Genomic DNA, 17233 nt, shown 5'->3' on the forward strand with positions numbered 1-17233 from the left:
GGTCCCTTTTTTGAAATTTTAATTAGAATTTTAATTATTAATTAAAAACTAACTTTCCCGCCAAAAAAATCTTCCATTTCCCCCACCGCCAAATGAGTAAGGCTTCCGTTTCTTTTTTCTCCCAACAGTAATGAGGCTAGGGTTAATATTTTTCGGCGGATTGTTTTAAACGATTCTGTTTATTTTCTTAATGTTTTATGCATTTAAAATTAAACATTGTTAATGAATCGATGTTTCAGATTCATTCCGAAGTACTTCTGAATTAAAATAACACAGAATAAAGGAAATTAAAAATGTATAATCTGCCTAGCGTTACCCCAACTGCCGTAGAAAAATTCATGCATTTGCGTTACCTAACTGGCGAAGAAAATTCACGCATGCGCATTGTTCTGATTGTTGTCATGACAACCACTTTCAACGGATGATTTAAATTATTTTTAGGTGAGTTGCATGCTTTTGTAAGTAAATTGTATTTATGTTAGTTATATATTTTTTGTATATGCTTATAGTTTTAAGTACATCGTTTTTTAAGTAGTTTTTTTAACCTGTTTTCAATGATTTAAATTATTTTTAGGTTAGTTGTGTACTTTTGTAATTAAATTGTATTTATGTTAGTTATATATTTTTTTGTATATGCTTATAGTTTTAAGTACATCGTTTTTTAAGTAGTTTTTTTAAAGCTGTTTTAGACCGATTATTTTAAACGATTCATTTTATTTTCTTAGTGTTTAATGCATTTAAAATGAAACATTGTTCATTAATCGATCTGTTCATGATGAATCTGAGAAAATTTTGTTGACAAATTCTTGAGATATTACATAAATTAAGAAAGATATTCTTTAGTGCCCATAAAGTTTAAACGCTCAGTGACTCTATTATCAGTAATCATATTATTAAAAAAAATGCTTTGTTTCAGTAAAAAATATTATTATATTAATTGCAGATTAATCATTTACACTTTCATTTAAAGCATAAATTCTACGAGGGGTAACAGAAAATTAAAGAGATACATATCACGTTATGACTGAAGGCCTTTATAATATTATGAGTGAATTATATGACTATCAAAATTTGAAGTTTTAAAATATTTCGCTGAAGAATCTATTAAAGTTGGAATTGCATAAAATATTTAATTATTAAAATTTTTACGAACATTAAGATTGGCGAACCGGCTGGTCGCCAAAGGCGGCTAGTAAGTAATAAAAAGAAATCGAAACTGCTCACCTAGTGCATGAAGCATCCCTTAAAACAGCTACGGATCCATTTGGTAAGATTTCCAACAAATGCTTATTCAGTAAATCAATATAAGGGAGTTTAAGTGATATAGAATGAGAGCAGTTACTGATCTCTGAAACTTCAGATTTCATATGCAAAACAAATGTGTGTAAGCCTAAAAGATAAGGGGAAATGACAGGCATCAATATTAGCAAGTAAGCATGTAATATATTTTGTATGATAATTTGATAATATATTGAAAGTTAAATGGAATTTTTATAACGAAGAATTGTTTCTATTTAGTTTAAATATTTTTAAATTTAAATTCCAACTTGATTTTTTAAAAACATTATTTTGTTGACATAATTCATGTTTTTTAAATTATAAAACAAAAAAAATAAGGATAAAATTATTTATTAACTGCGACCGCAGGAAATATATATACATATATATTTCGTTGCAAACAAACATTATTTGTTAACGTTCATTAAATATTTCTTCTGACCATAAGACTTTGAAAATTTTTAGCAACGTAAAATATAAAGGAAAAAAAAATCTGCAAAATTCCATTTCGAGATTTTATGACTAATATTTTTATCAGGAAGTTGATTCCGAATATTATATTTCCTCCCCGAAATTTTGCCACATATTTTTTACTAAAGATGATAGCTTCTCTCCTTCTGTATAAAATTGTAGACCTTAGCAAGTCCATGAATGTCACGAATAATCAGAATTTGTTTCTCAGTTTTGAAAATGAGAATCTTGTGCTTTGTAATATGATAAAGAAAACCAAATATGCATTTTGAACATCTTTTTTTTTTTTTTTGAAAGATTAAAATCAAAATTCAACATTCTACAACAATTTTTGAAGCAAGATCATATACTGAATTTCATTCATTTGAATCGATGCCGTTTTTGAGTTTCTGTGTTTACATGCATGTGAAAGTACAGAGTTACAGAGGTTAAATGGCTTTACGGAGTCAAAATTCAATATGGCATTCGAACATTACGACATTCAGTTGCTAAATCTGCATATCAAATTTTAGCTGTCCAACTCTTTATATTTTGTAATTATCATGTTCACTTATACATTTAGTTAGATAGATTTTCCTATGAATGGTTTTTATAAAAAAAATGATACAAATCTGCAAATATGATAAAAAGACCACGGGTTAAATTTCAGCTTAAAGCGATTTTGAGTTATTCTACTCACAGACAAACTGATTTATTTTCAAAAATGTGTTTTTCAGACTCAGAGAATAGTCCAAAAAGTAAAAATTTGTCAAATTCCGAAATAGAAATTTTTGAGCTTTGTATAATATAAGAAAGCAATGAAGGCAACTTGAATAATTAGAAAATAAAATGAGCACATATACCTGGAAAACTAAACAAAACTTTAGGGGAGAAAATTTGCTTGTAGGAATATACTTGGTCAACTGAACACCAATAATATCCTTGAAATCTCAAGATATCCATAAGATTTCTAGTTGGCTTAAGAGACAAAGTGAGGCGATTCATATTAATTTCGTAGGGCGGATCTTCAATAAGAACGCCATCTTTAAACCAAGAGATACTGCCAGACACGAACCAACCACTGGGAACACAATGCAAACTTAATTTTGAAATAATACCGACGTCTTCTCCTGTAGGTTTTGTAGTCCTGTCTTCGATGTACACGAACGTTGGACCTGTGCATAGAAAAAAAGAAAAAAAAGTTTGTTAAAGCATTTAAATAAATTTTTCAACCCCCCTCCAGCATAGTTAGAATAAAATGATCCATATATATCTCTTATGAATCTTGATATGTATCACTAAGGAATCTAAAATGTAGCACTTATTTAATTGCCTAGTTGTATAGCAATTATATTTTCTCTCAAATTTAACAGCAATAAAATTGAATATCCGTTCACACAAGCATTAAGGTATTAGGGCAAATTAGGGTGTATTAATTCAGACTACTAAGCCCAAATACTCTAACATTATATTGTTTTAAAATTGATTCATCCATCTTTAGACTATTTATATCGATTTGTCAATTTGATATACTACGTATATACAAATATATTGTGGGCCGGGAAGCCTGGTTGATAGCGCGTTGGATTCGCGTCCCTTGGGTTGCGAGTTCCAACTCCGCTGTCCGAAGACTCTCCGTGTGTGTAGTGGCTGGCTTACGTATAAATCTGTCGGGATCACAAAGTCCTCTATGTCGAGAGTCATACCATTGGGGGTACTGGATCAGAGGTGATCGTTCTCTGATTTAGGTCTAAATTACGATTTGTGGATGAATGAATGAAATGAATGAAGTCCGTTCCGTAAAAAGGATTGTGACGTGTGTGTAGCTAAGTCGTACTCTTTACCCTAGATGACGCTACTGAAAAAACAAGAGACGCACCCTTGGCTTAAAATCACTGACTTCTAAAGTCAGTGGACTTGTCTATGACAAGTGCCATTAGAAACAACAACAACATCAAAGATATTGTGTATGTAAAAATGTGTTTAATATCGTTACAAAGTATTTATATACAATCGTAATAACGGAAAAAATACAAAATACATTGTTTTAAAAATATATTTTTTTTAATTAAGAAAACGTTATGCAGAAATAAAAAGCACTAAAAGCATTTTTTTTTTTTTTTTTTTTTTTTTTTACTTTAAAGCAATGTAAACATGGTTTTTGTGTAATATTATATTCCAAATTTATTGATGGAAAGTCTAAAATTCGCTCAGTTTTTAAGTAAAAATCAAATTAAAATTATAAAGTCCTTTTTAGGCAGAGATTATTTCTCAAAAAATAATTGCCCACCAGATCTAACTATCTGCCCTTTAGAGCCTTTCGCACTATTTTTAATCATGCTTAATGCAATGCTTATGTCTTAGTTTGCAGAGAGTAAACAAATCTATAAACATTATCAAGTTAAAAGTAACTGAATAAGCATTTAAATCACATTTGCGAAAAGTGCGGTAGCAAACTTATCTAAATACACTAATGGTTCTGGATAAGCTTACTCTTGCTTTTACTGAATCGCTTGTAACAAACTTTTCTGAATACACTAATAATACTGGATAAACTTAATTCTGCTTTCACTAAATCGCCTGAACAAACTTATCTAAATACACTAATAATAATACTGGATAAGTTTAATCCAGCTTTTGCTATCGCCCATCTGTCTGTCTGATTTCATTCTTATTTCAAAATTATTTTATCTCTTAAAAGTATCAGCAAATTATTCATTCAATAAAATTTGAACATCAAGAAAGTAAATTTAAATATTCGACCGAAAAAAATTGATTCATATTTACGAGTGTCTGAACAGTCTTGCATTTCACAAATGAAGCCCTCCTCCGTTGAAAGATCTCTTAAAGACCAACGAATGCTATTTTCACTCGGGGATCCAAAGGTAAGCACGCCTCCAGACTGACTCATCATGAAATCGGTGTGCGCCTCCCAGTCTACAAAAGTGACAGTCTCCTCGGGGGAATTTAACCATTTCAGTGAATCCTTGTCTTGAAACAGATTGATCCACCAAGAAGATCCTTAAAAAAAATAGATGCACTTGATTCATAAAGAAAGAAAAAAAAAAACCCGGCGGTGTCAATAATGAAATTTAAGAAAAACACATAAAATGATTTTAAAAAAATCTGTATAAATGTTAAAAAAAAAAAAACTTATCAAATATAAATAAATAACTTTGAACATTTAAAAAAGAATCTCTGTTTAAGGATGAAACATAAATATCGTACAGAATATATTTCATACCAAGAAATAAAATTTAATCGCTCTGAAATTAATCGCAGGAATTAAACTATTCATTGCCCAATTCTTCAAAAATTTCGTACTTTTAATAATGAAAGTTTTAAAAATACACTTATTTTGCAATTTCTTTGAAAGTTTAATCTATTTACAAGAGAATGTAACTTATCAAAAGCAAAAAAAATCGATTGAAAGGACAAAAGTTCAATTTTATGCAGAAGGCTAAAAGCAAATATGGGAAATAAGCACGTCCAAAAATACAATTCAGGAGCACTAATAGGAAAACAAGAAAAGAAAAAATATTGACAGCTACCGGAACAAAGAATAACAATACAGTCGTCTGTCGGTGGTAGTTTTAAGAATTTCTGCTCTCTCCTTAGTTTGGCCAATATCTCATTCATACTGATTTAATCTAATTATCTTTCTAAAAATAGAAGCGAGATTAAAGAATTTGCTACCTTAAAAACTCGTAGAACTTTAAAATGCACTTTTGATGCCAAATTTGGCGAAATAATAATAAAAAATAATGCCAGGTTTATAAGATTTGTTATTGTCTAGTCTGGTAATACTTCTCTCTGTGTCAAAAAAGGAAAGTTTATTATTATATAGCAGTAATCCAGTACAACATCGTCTCATACCCCCATACTTGTGACTATTGTAGCTTTGAATTGTTGAATTTGCATGAAAAAAAGTCGCCGTTATTTAAAATAAAAAAATACAGATTTGTTGATTACATTCTTAAGAAATTATAAATGAAAAAGCTTGAAAAATACAGTAACAAACATTAATAAAATAAAAAAAATGTGAAAATATTTGACATTTACGCTGAAAATAGAATGGCGTATTTTTAAAAGTATAATATTTTAAACATTAAATAAAATAAAATTATAATAAACAAAAACATTATTGAGATAAAAGTTATTTAGATTAAGAGAGAAAGAATAACTATAAAAAAATATTTACATACATACTATACACACAAAAAGAAAATATAATCAAAACCAAGATGCTCTAAAAGATTTTTAAAATTCATCATTTAAAAAAAATAGCAAATGAGAAAGATTGCAATTCTGATTCTTAAGTCCAAGTGAATAAAAAAAAAATAATTAAAATAAAAAAAAACTTGGGCTGTTGGAAATGTTCAGTTTGCAATCTCGATTTATGCGTAGAAGCAATTCGATAATAATGTCATCTTTTTGTTAAATTGCAACTTTTGTAATGAAACAGCTTTGATAGCTATCTTCTAAATACAGTGAAATAATATATAATTTCCAACCAAATGAAAGGAAGAGTATCAATTAAAATAAAAAAAAATAGCAATTTACATAAATAATACAGAATATTCAGCAATACTTAGAAAAATATATATTTTTTTTTATTATAAAAAGTCGAAATTTAATAAGAGTTAAAAGCCGGTCTTTTTAAGAAATAAAAAACAATGGATAACTATTTTTGGACTATTTGATATCCATAGAATTTATTTGCTTATTTATGCAATAATATTAACTTTTGCTTTATATTTAAAGTTTTGGAATTCATTTTAATTATCTAAAAACAGAAAAAAAAATCAAATGATGCAAATCTATTATCTGTAATGAATCATTTTTAATTTCGTTTAGGTGAAGACATTATGTTTGTGCTTAGTTTTTAAATTACATTTTAATGATACAGTAAGTGCTATTGTATTCGAACAAATATTTTTTCGTTGTTGTTTTAAACTTTCCCACTGCAGCTGTAAAAATGTTTACATTTCGAATATGCTGCTTATGTTATTGTTATTCTTTCGCCTTTGCCGAGTTCCAGAACAATTAATTGTATTAAATAAATATTTCCTAGAAGAGAAATTGCATATCCTGTAACTTGATTAGAAAAGCGGAAATGAAATAGTTTTGTTTTTTTTGTTTTTTTTAGTAATAAAATACTGAAGTCGTTGTTATATTAAGTGAAACGCTAGTAAACTTTCATGAGCCCAGCATACTTGCTTTTTTTCCCTTCATATTATTATTATGTCTCTCAAATATATTTAAATAAAAATACTTGACGTTGGAATTTTATTTTTCTTCTTACAATCTTTGTCTGAATTTCAGCGTCAACGAATAAGCAGTTTGGCACGCAAATTTTAATCTAATGTTAAATGTTGTAATACATCGATAATTATCAATTATTTCTTATAGAATGTAAATAAGTGACATTGTGTGATATTAATAAAAATTTTATAGCTTATGCATAGTTTTTCAAGCTAGTTAAATCTTCAAGAAAAATTTTTTTTAAACATTTTTAAGTTTTGATATTTTCTTTAAAATACCATTCATGTGATTTTGTGTATTAAAATTCACCTTCTCCAAAAAAATACTATTCTACTGATGTTAATTATTTGAAAATCGGTCAGAATCTGTGGGTTTTGCATTCAAGGATTTGCGCAGGATTAGAATTAAGTTAAATATATTTTTCATACATATTTAGATATATAATATGATTCCAGATGGCATGACAACATCTAAAGTATCACTTTTTTGTAATATTTTTAAAATTTTTTCATTTAAATGATTATATATTTTTTTATTTTATTTCAAGATATCAGAATTTAAAATATAAATAGAAAACTATTTTTGATATATGGTCTGGAACAAATAAATCGATTTTGAGTGGAGAATTTCAAATGAATCGAAACATAAACTGAAGTAAAATTGCCAAATATGCTGTAATATGTCTTAAACCAGATATTAATGCAAATGAATTTATGCAAAGAATTCGAAAGCAATCATGTTTATTTTATGTAGTTGATCAATGCTTCTAATAACTGCTTTTTTAATAGACAACATTGTTGTTTAGGCAAATCATTGGTGGAAATCTTAAAAAGAGTCTAAACATTTTTTTAAAGAATGCTGTCAATGTTAAGATCTACCCACGAATTATTAAATCTAAAACTGAAAAATCTGTTACCTTGCAAAAATGGTGTAAGCATCTGTAATAAAACTTTAAAAAAAAGATATTCTTCCAGATACTGGATGCTTTTCAAAAGACGGGATTTCACAGGAAAAGCTTGGCAAGATTTACTGGCATCTTCCCATGTTCGTTCACTATTCTCAATATAATAACACGAATTTTGGTGAGCAAATTTCTTCCAAGATTTCGAGAAAATCTGAGCTACAAATTATAAAAAAATAAGTTAAATAAGCTTAAGGCATAAATCAAAATCATAAAATTGAACAAATATTTTTATAAATGCCTAGAAATACTTGATGAAATCACACATGTCTATCCCTCTCCGTTAAGCGGTACATTTTGATCCAGTAATTTTTAAGGCATTCCCGATTATGACTTTATATCGAAAGATAAACATTTTCAAGGTCCCATTTTCATCTGATGCAGAAATTTATTATGCTCCATAAATTGAAAAATTAAAGATATATTATTTTTTAATGACAAATAAAAACAATTTTAATTGAAATGAGTTATTTGACAAATTTTATCTGAATGATTTAAATTAAGGTGACATTCTTAAAAATATTTGCCAATAATTAGAAGAGAATGTAAATGTTTAACATGTTGTGAAAATTTGCAAGAGCCCCAAAGTTATTCTAAGCAAATACACTTGGGATTGAGATCTAACGTTTAAATGAATAAAAAAAATTAAAGAATTTTTAATCTTTAATATTGATATTTTTACTAAATAAGCGGGTTGAAACAAGATTTCCATGTTTCAAATAATATCCGAATACACATAAAAAGTAATTATATGAAAGAAGTTATATAGCCAGGGGGTTTACTCATTTTATAAAGATTTAGGGCGGTTTAATTGTTTAAAAAGCATAGATTATTTTTTAATGCTCGATCTCCCTTTTTAAAAAAACTTTGGTGGTATTTTTCTAAGTATGATTTGCAATTTTGTCTTGATGAAGTTTCACTCTTTGAAATTCACCGGGAAAAAGATATGGAATTCTTTTGTAAATATAGGAGATAAAATTTCCTCTTGATAGTACGTTTAGATCATTTTAACAATTTTTTCTCCATTCTTCCAGTTTTTAATTTTCCATTATAGGAGAACCATGGTATAATCATATGCTCCCTACTGTTTCTTTTCATTAATTCATTTCATAAGTTTATGCAATTTTTTTCGATAGTAAATAAACTCATTTGGCTCTTTCTTTAATTAACCGATGCTTCATTAAGGGTGATAAAATATTTCAATTTATTTTCTCTTATATAGTTTTCATACATGATTCCAAAAACTGTTTTGCATTGAAACAAATGCTTCGAAAAAATCTGATGACATCACATTTTTTAGCTTTTAAAATTATAAATTATGGTTTATTATTTTATTTATTATTCTTAGATGTATTTAAAGATTTGCAATTGACTATTGCGTCAGCAAATTTATTCTTTATAACCTTTAAATATTTAAAACAATAAGCATTTTTTCGAGTATTAATTTGGAATATTTTTTTCATTTAGGGGCAAAAGCGTATTCTTCAATTCGCAGTTTTTTTATGCGTGACTTTTTAACGGAAGAATAAAATTAAAAGTAGCAGACGATATTTTTCGTTTCAAATAATAAGCTGTTTCTAGAAATCTTTATTCTAAAACATTTGCTTTTGTAAAACTTCTTTATCGAATCACAAATATTAATGGAATACAATATTAATGATATTGTATTCACTTATCTAATAACACATTTTCTAAAAAAATTACTTTATTGATATTATTTTTATTTACATTTTAATTTCTTCAATAATTAGGTTTTCCAACAAAAAGAATAAAATAAATCTTTGTAAAAAAAATTGAATTATTTATTACATTCTGAAAAAATCATCGAAACAGTTGTAACTATGAAGTTAAACTTAAAAAATAGATTTGCACCCTATAATAGAATTAGAAATTTTGAAAAATAATTCTTCAACCAATAAATATATACTATATCTTCTTCGCATGGAATTCTACGTAATTAAAAAGAAATGCAATAATAAAAAAATATTAAAATATAAGTCAGTTGATACAGATTCAAGATTTTAAAAAACAAACCATAACACTTACTTTCAAGCAAAATTAATGGTTGATGAATACATACAAAAGAATGTTTTTCATTGTAATTACAATCAACAAAACTGTAAGTAGGAGTTTCTTTAATTCGCTTAGTCATGAAGCAGTTAAAATTTGAATTTTTATCATCTAGAAGGTTATAACTCTTCTCTTCGATCCTATAAAATAAAAGAATTTTAAAAACTTTCATTTTAACATATAATATTTAACATTAAAAAATTTAGCATTAATCTTTAATTTTTAATTCAGCATTAATTAATTTAAAAAAAATTTCGATAATCATTTATATTCAAGAAGTAAGGATTAAAATAATTTACTGCAGTAATTTTTTTCTGCAGTAACTGCAGTAATCGCAATTAATCTTGCAATTAAATTTCAAATTTGCAATCTTTCTTCCATATGCATTTACAATAAAATAAATATTAGTGATTTTACATCTATATGATAGCAAATATTTCTAAAATCATTTAATATTGCAAAGAAATTAATCAAAATACTACATATTACTCCTTTGACGTAAAAGTTAAAAATTTAAAATCGAATATTCTTACCTTCCAGAGCCAGTTTTTTCTGAAAACCAGTACGTAGATGAAATTTCTGCAGAAAAGGAACAAAAATTACTAATAAAAATATCAAATAAAATTTGCAGTTAAATTTTAACTCACAGATTTGATATTTAATAAGCGATTTATCCAAGCTTTTGCGCTTAGTCTTATAAGTTCCCATTAATTTAATAAAATAAAAATTTGAAAATAAATAAATGTAATTGTAAATTTCTTTTTTGAACAAATTTTTTATTTGTAAATTTTTTGCTACCTTGTTTTACATTTAATACGTTTTTTTGTTCATTTATTACATTTTTTCGTTTAGAATTTATATAATACGTTAGAGATTTTTAATAACGTATTAATAAGATTAGTATAATAATAGCTTGTTTTTCAATATATAATTCAATTTAAAATTTAATATTTTTAAGCTTAAATATAAATATAATATACACGAGACTAAATATTTAATGAAGCAATGAAAACAGTTAAAATCTTACGTCAGTATTGTAATTCATTGTTAAAAATTAGGCAGAAGTCAAACTGTCAAAGTTCAGGGAAACTTTTGCATGAATATTAAATTAATATAATTGTAAAGGTAATTTTTTAAACTTTTAAGATGGAAAATAATCTATTTTCTGTTATTATGTTGTCAGAAGTTATGGCGGAAAAACGTTAAAATTTCGCTTCGTTTGTGTTGATTAAAATTCAAAATGAGATTTCAAAACAATTGTTCCGAGGTGCACATTTTTACTCTCCGAAATATATAAGCACTAAATTTTGTAACTCTATCAAACAGTTTGGCTTGTAGAGCGCCATTACACACACATTCATTTTTATTATTAGTAGAAATATACACATTCTGAGGAATAAAATTGTTTTTATAAAACCATGTTAAATAATTTTTTAAGCTTTAAAAATATACCAATAAAAAAACTAAATTTTATAACAGATATGCATAAATAAAGCACATATTTTGCGGCTAACCAATAAATTTGAAGCAATTGAAACAATATGATTTGTACTTAGATTTACAAAAACAAATTACTTTCCTTCCTTTGTAATCTGATTGTGAAACATAATCATTAAAGATCTTAAACTGAAAATAAAAATATGGACATAATAGACTTCCGATAAGAAAAAATTAAATTCGAATTGTTTTTTCAATTAAATTAACTTAGAGTTTGAAAAATAAAAAAGACAGTAATTATTTAAAAAATCAAATGTACAATTTTAAAAAATTAAATGTAATTTCCATTTATTAAAAGATTATTTCACGCTACTAAATTAGTATAGGGTAAAATTAGTAATAAATGTAAGTGTACCTAATTCAGATATGATTCGTCTGTTGTTTAGAGATTTCAAGTCCATCAAATAGCTTGATCGATTCTGACATATTTCTTTTGCTTCTTTCAAAGTATGATTTTCTTTGAATACACGATAGCAGAGATTTCGATCCAATTCCTTAAAACCATTAGGACATGTGATTTCTAAATCTAAAGAAGATAAAATATTTAAAAAAATTATTTAGTTAAAAATGGATGAATTAAATAATAAAGAATGTTAAATTTCTAACTAAAGTAGAGCAATACTTTTCAAAAATCATAAAAAAAGAGCAAAAATTTTACAGCTGGATTTTTTTTTTTTTTTTTTTTTTTTTTTTTTTTTTACGCATTTGTTTTTTGTAATGAGCCAAACTATGAAGTTGATTATTTTTGTTTAAAATGCAATTGTGACAAATTTATTTTCTGTTATCTTATGCTCTAAATATGTAATAAGATAAAAGGGCAGCATAAAATTTCGCAACTTAATTCTTTCAGAAGTACATTTATTGGTTCAAAAATTCTAAAATATAATTTTAATTTTTCTGTGGGTCGCAACAAGACTTTGATTGAAATATATCTTTCCACAATTTGAAAAAAAAGTATGTGATTTAGATTTAAAATCTTCATTAAACTACATAGTAGCAATAGGACAAAAAAAGCAATATGCAAATAAAAGACTCTTTCGAATGGCAAGAATTGAAGAAACAAAATAAGCGTCTTTTCAACGGGAAGATAATCTTCACCTTCTTACCACAAAGTGTGAATTTTGATGTCCTTAATGCGGTGCTCCTAAACTACTGGTAGCAAGTCAATTTTCGGGGGCTGCGAAATGATCTTAAATGTACATATTTTTTAAGTTGAAAAAATAATATGTAGACTTAAAATCTTAATCAAGTCACATGGTTGCAACTCAACTGAGTAAAACAGAGCAATACGTAAACAAGTGACTGATATCGATAGACAAGAAACGAAAACAGAACAAGTGTCTTTTCAATATACGAATGATTTATACAAAGAACCGACTTTTTGCATGCAATACATCTATTGTGCCTCTGCTGCTTTATCCTGCGGTTTCGGCTGAAAATATGTTTCCATGTAGTATCTCACACCTGGCCAGTTAGTCAAAAATTTATCTTTATTATTAACGATAAATCAATTTGAAAATGCGCTAATTTCGAAGTATTTCGTTATCATTTGTGCAAATATTTATTATGTTTAATAATAAGGTTTTACTCTTCACAGAAGTTTTTTTAGAGTCCATAAAACATGTTTCAGAAAGAACATGTTCATTTCTGGAAAAAAATCAGTTCGCCGAGATGAAGTGAGTCACTATAGATTCGGTTTCTAAAAAGTGGATTGTAATTTTTTAAAAGTTTGAGAACCCTTTCTCTACATCATGTGTTTTTCAATTGAAAACTTAAGATTGTCTTTAATATTTTAGATATTAGTAATTCAATCATGATAAAAGTGGAAATCCTATAAATTATCTCCATGAGAGTGCATATTTTGAAAATTCATGTACCTTTAACGGCTGGCTGATATTTTGTACATCTTGCGTAATTAAAAGATATCCACCTCGCGCCGTCGGTAACACTCGGCCTGCATTCTCTAGTAACCAATTTCCAATCTGAAAAGAAATAGAAGTTTTTTGCGTATAAGAAAAAACAAAATAGATAGAAATTCAAATTTGAAATTTGACACTAAATAAAAATAAAAATTTGTCAAATAAGTAACAATTAATGATTCCAGTTAGTGCCTAAATGTAAACTACATATTAAAGTAGAAAATTTAGTTTGTTTGAAATTTCATTCTTCTTGATGTAACGGAGTATTCAATTTTTCAAGTTTTCTTAATCAATTCTACATTCTCAGTGCAAGAAATTAAACACAATTTTAGTCCGTTTTCCAAACTTGCATTATAAAAATATTCGTCAATGTATTGTAATAGGAAAAATGAAGCTCATTCTCTCAGAATTATTATATCATTTTAAATATCGCACAAAATGGAACTACACAATATTTCAAAATCATCTTTTACAATAAAAATTCCAAAAGTGAGATAAAAAATTGCATAATAAATAAATATTACCGTTCAAGCACATGGGTTCAGATACGGCTGACTTTGTTTGTACAGTGTCTTTCCAAAGGAGGATACCGTTGTGTGACGTTTTAGAAGAAGGAACAACTTCTTCGAAGCAAACATCTGAAAAAATACAGAATAAAAATTTTACTTTAAATATACAGTAAAAAAAATGGAAATTTATTGCGATTAAATGTTTCACTTTTCAATAAAAAAGGAATTTTTCCTACTTCTCTAATTTTTTAATAATTGTCTAAACTCTTTCAATGAATATTTTATTGCTAATAACGTTCTGATACTTAGAAAAAATATTCCTATTTCTTAAAAAATACTCATTTAAATTTTTGGTCAAATACTTTATGTTATCAACAGCATATTTACGTATTAACGAGACCATTTAAATTTTACAATAAAAGAAATTCGAAAGACCACGCTGATCATGTTTAAATAAAACTATTGGACAATTTTATATACGATACTAAAAATCGATGTGCGCAGGTACTTAGCTTAATTGTTCGATTCTTAATTGCAGACTTTCTTAGCATTTATACATAGAATTTCAATAGTTATGAAAAAAGTAGCCCATTGATATTGATAGTGATAGTGGAGGATTTCTATTTTTGTATATTTATCACTTATGACTATACTATCTATTTTTTGCATAAATGGATATATATTTTGCAATTTCAAAAAAAGTGGATAAAATAAACGTAAAATATTTTTAATTAAATTTCTCTCACAAGAAGTTCGATCCTTAAATACCTGATTTAATAAAATCGATTTAAAACTGTTTTCGACATTTATTTCTTGAATAAATTGTGAAAAAAAAAGTGCTTTAGAACCCAAATTTTGTTTTAGTATAGTTTACGACCAAGAAATAGCTTGATACTAATTAGTAATATTGGGCTTTAGTTGGGAAAGAAAAACTTGTAAACAGCGATAAATATAGATTTAAATAACTTACTTTTTAAGTATCAACTTTTGATTCAACGTTGAAAAATAAAATATGGTATTTATTCTCAATCATGCAAACAAAATAGAAGGGATATGCAGTCACAAGTGAAAAATATCAATTAATAAATTTTATTTTATTATTTGTTTTTCACCAGCACTCATGCTGCCATATATATGCTGTAAATTGATTTAATAACATTCTCAACTTGAATCCTATTGGTAACAATAAGCGTTATAGCTACATTCTTATTCGCATATTTAAAAAAAAAATATGGATGTTGCTTAAAGGCACAACAAGGAATTTAAGGATTAAGTTCACTTGAGATGAATGATGGTTACAAGAATAATGATAGATTAGTAGTATCAACACAATTTTATCCGAAATGTTGATAAGCAAATTCTCAATCAACTAATAATAATGAATATTTTTTTTATCAAATCAATAAAGTTTAAATATAATAATTGCAGGCCAGAAAAAGTTAATATACCTGCGCTCTGTAAAAGAAGTCGAAAGCTTGCTGATTTTCCGGATATTGGCTGCCTTTGCAGAAAATGCTTCCGTAGGGCCTGATAAAGTTCTTTTTCAGTTCGGGATGTAGAATACTGGCTGTCGTTTCTCTTGTTATACAAAAGCAACTGGACAGTAGCGTTATTCCCGTTCGACCTGAATAAAATGTTGAAAAAAATATTTAGAAAAACTTTCTACATGTACGAGACGAATTGTAAAATTGTTTGTTGATTATTATAAATTGATTTCATTACCAAAGAACATCTCAATATTTCTGCAAATCATTTGGACACGAAGAACAAGTGTATTTCTGTCAATTACCAAAGAATATTTTTTCAGTAAAAGTAAAAATTGAAATAATTTTGAAATTCTATTTCAATGTTTTTATATTAGTTACTTATCAGAACTACTAACACATCTTAGAAAAATAACATATCTTAGTTTTTGATAAAAACAGGATCTTCCACTTTCTGATTTTGATTAATGTTTCAAAAAATAAAAGACATTGTAACACGGTTTTAAAAGTGATAGCAGCATAGAATAAATATTCTATACAATCTTCAGGAGTGCTCTGTTTTGAAATTTCTCGTACACTTAAACATACTATAGAATTGTCTTTTCGATTAATCTGAAAAGAATTTGTATTCTCCGAACATATCGCTATGGGTATGTTCGGAATTTTAAATAGCTTTGCATAAAGAATCTAATTTAGAGGACTAAAATCAAATCTACTCACCATGCCTTTTGGTAATCCCATTCAAAAGCAGGAAAGAATTCTGGAAGTCCTGCAGTGAAGGTTGTCATAGTTTCATTCAATTTATTTCTAAATTTTCGAAACCCAATTCTAGAGAAATCAAAATACCCCAAGTCACTTGCAGCTCCTTCCAATGTAAGGATGTAGGTTGACACATCTGCGAATATACCAAATTTAAGAAATCGAAGTTAAGAAAAATCGAGGGTATAGATACCAGAATAGTCATAGATCAGAAAAAAATTAATGATACAAAATTTATCAAACAGATAAATAAGTATAAATGTCTTTAAGTGATTCAGAGAGATCTAAAACGTGGAGATTTATCAAAATCTCGAGGCTAATTTTTTTAATAATTAAAATATTGCTGCGAAGATCATTTAGTGGGTGTAGAAAAAATGTAAAGTAACAAACTGGATATTGGAAAACGATATTTTATTCTAAAAATATTCCAGAAAACAGAACATAAGTGTAATTAAGACATACACAAACATAACACTTATAGAAACTAGGAACACAAGCAGAAAAAATATAATCGCTAAGTAAAAGCAACATTAACGCTCAATGTCCACAGCTTTCCAGCTCGCTTTGTAAACATACTTCGATAGAGGGATTAATTCATTTCAGTTTCCTCTCAGATTAACACTAGAACTACCAAGACCGTCATTTTGACGGTTTTCAAATTTCATGCTTAAAAATATTGATATATGTATTGTTCTAGAACTTTATGGCGACTTTTAATGAAATATAGGAACAATTACATATTACTATTCAGTTTCCACTCAGCCATTTTAACTTCCATAATCAGTTATGTCCTGTACCTATTTATACAAAGACCCGTCCAAATGATGGCTTTAGCAATCTCAAAGTTTATAATATTTTATGGATCATCTTTGCAATGATGGGCATCAATACGTATTTAAATTCATTTATACATCGCTTTCAGACATTTCTTGGAGAAATTTGAATTACATTTTTATATGAAATTACACTGATTGATCCCAAGTGTTTGACAGCCGTTATAATGGGATCTATTTTATTCCGATTATGATTCAGTTTAGAACT

The 17233-nt window shown here is 27.1% G+C and overlaps 1 protein-coding gene across 2 annotated transcripts in view; it reads right to left on the minus strand.

Moving 5' to 3' along the window:
• LOC129966790 (uncharacterized) overlaps positions 1 to 17233 on the minus strand; it is a 65644-nt gene that overhangs the window by 20976 nt on the left and 27435 nt on the right. For both annotated transcript variants that reach the window (XM_056081357.1, XM_056081365.1), the window contains 11 exons: positions 16154 to 16328; positions 15398 to 15573; positions 13965 to 14078; positions 13399 to 13503; positions 11877 to 12047; positions 10558 to 10603; positions 10001 to 10164; positions 7910 to 8113; positions 4516 to 4749; positions 2592 to 2903; positions 1225 to 1390 (listed from right to left, as the gene is read on the minus strand). In XM_056081357.1, the coding sequence (XP_055937332.1) occupies positions 1225 to 1390; positions 2592 to 2903; positions 4516 to 4749; positions 7910 to 8113; positions 10001 to 10164; positions 10558 to 10603; positions 11877 to 12047; positions 13399 to 13503; positions 13965 to 14078; positions 15398 to 15573; positions 16154 to 16328 (1867 nt within the window). The remainder of the gene's footprint in view (positions 1 to 1224; positions 1391 to 2591; positions 2904 to 4515; positions 4750 to 7909; positions 8114 to 10000; positions 10165 to 10557; positions 10604 to 11876; positions 12048 to 13398; positions 13504 to 13964; positions 14079 to 15397; positions 15574 to 16153; positions 16329 to 17233) is intronic.

Source organism: Argiope bruennichi, chromosome 1, assembly GCF_947563725.1.
Source record: "Argiope bruennichi chromosome 1, qqArgBrue1.1, whole genome shotgun sequence".
NCBI classification, from domain to species: domain Eukaryota; kingdom Metazoa; phylum Arthropoda; class Arachnida; order Araneae; family Araneidae; genus Argiope; species Argiope bruennichi.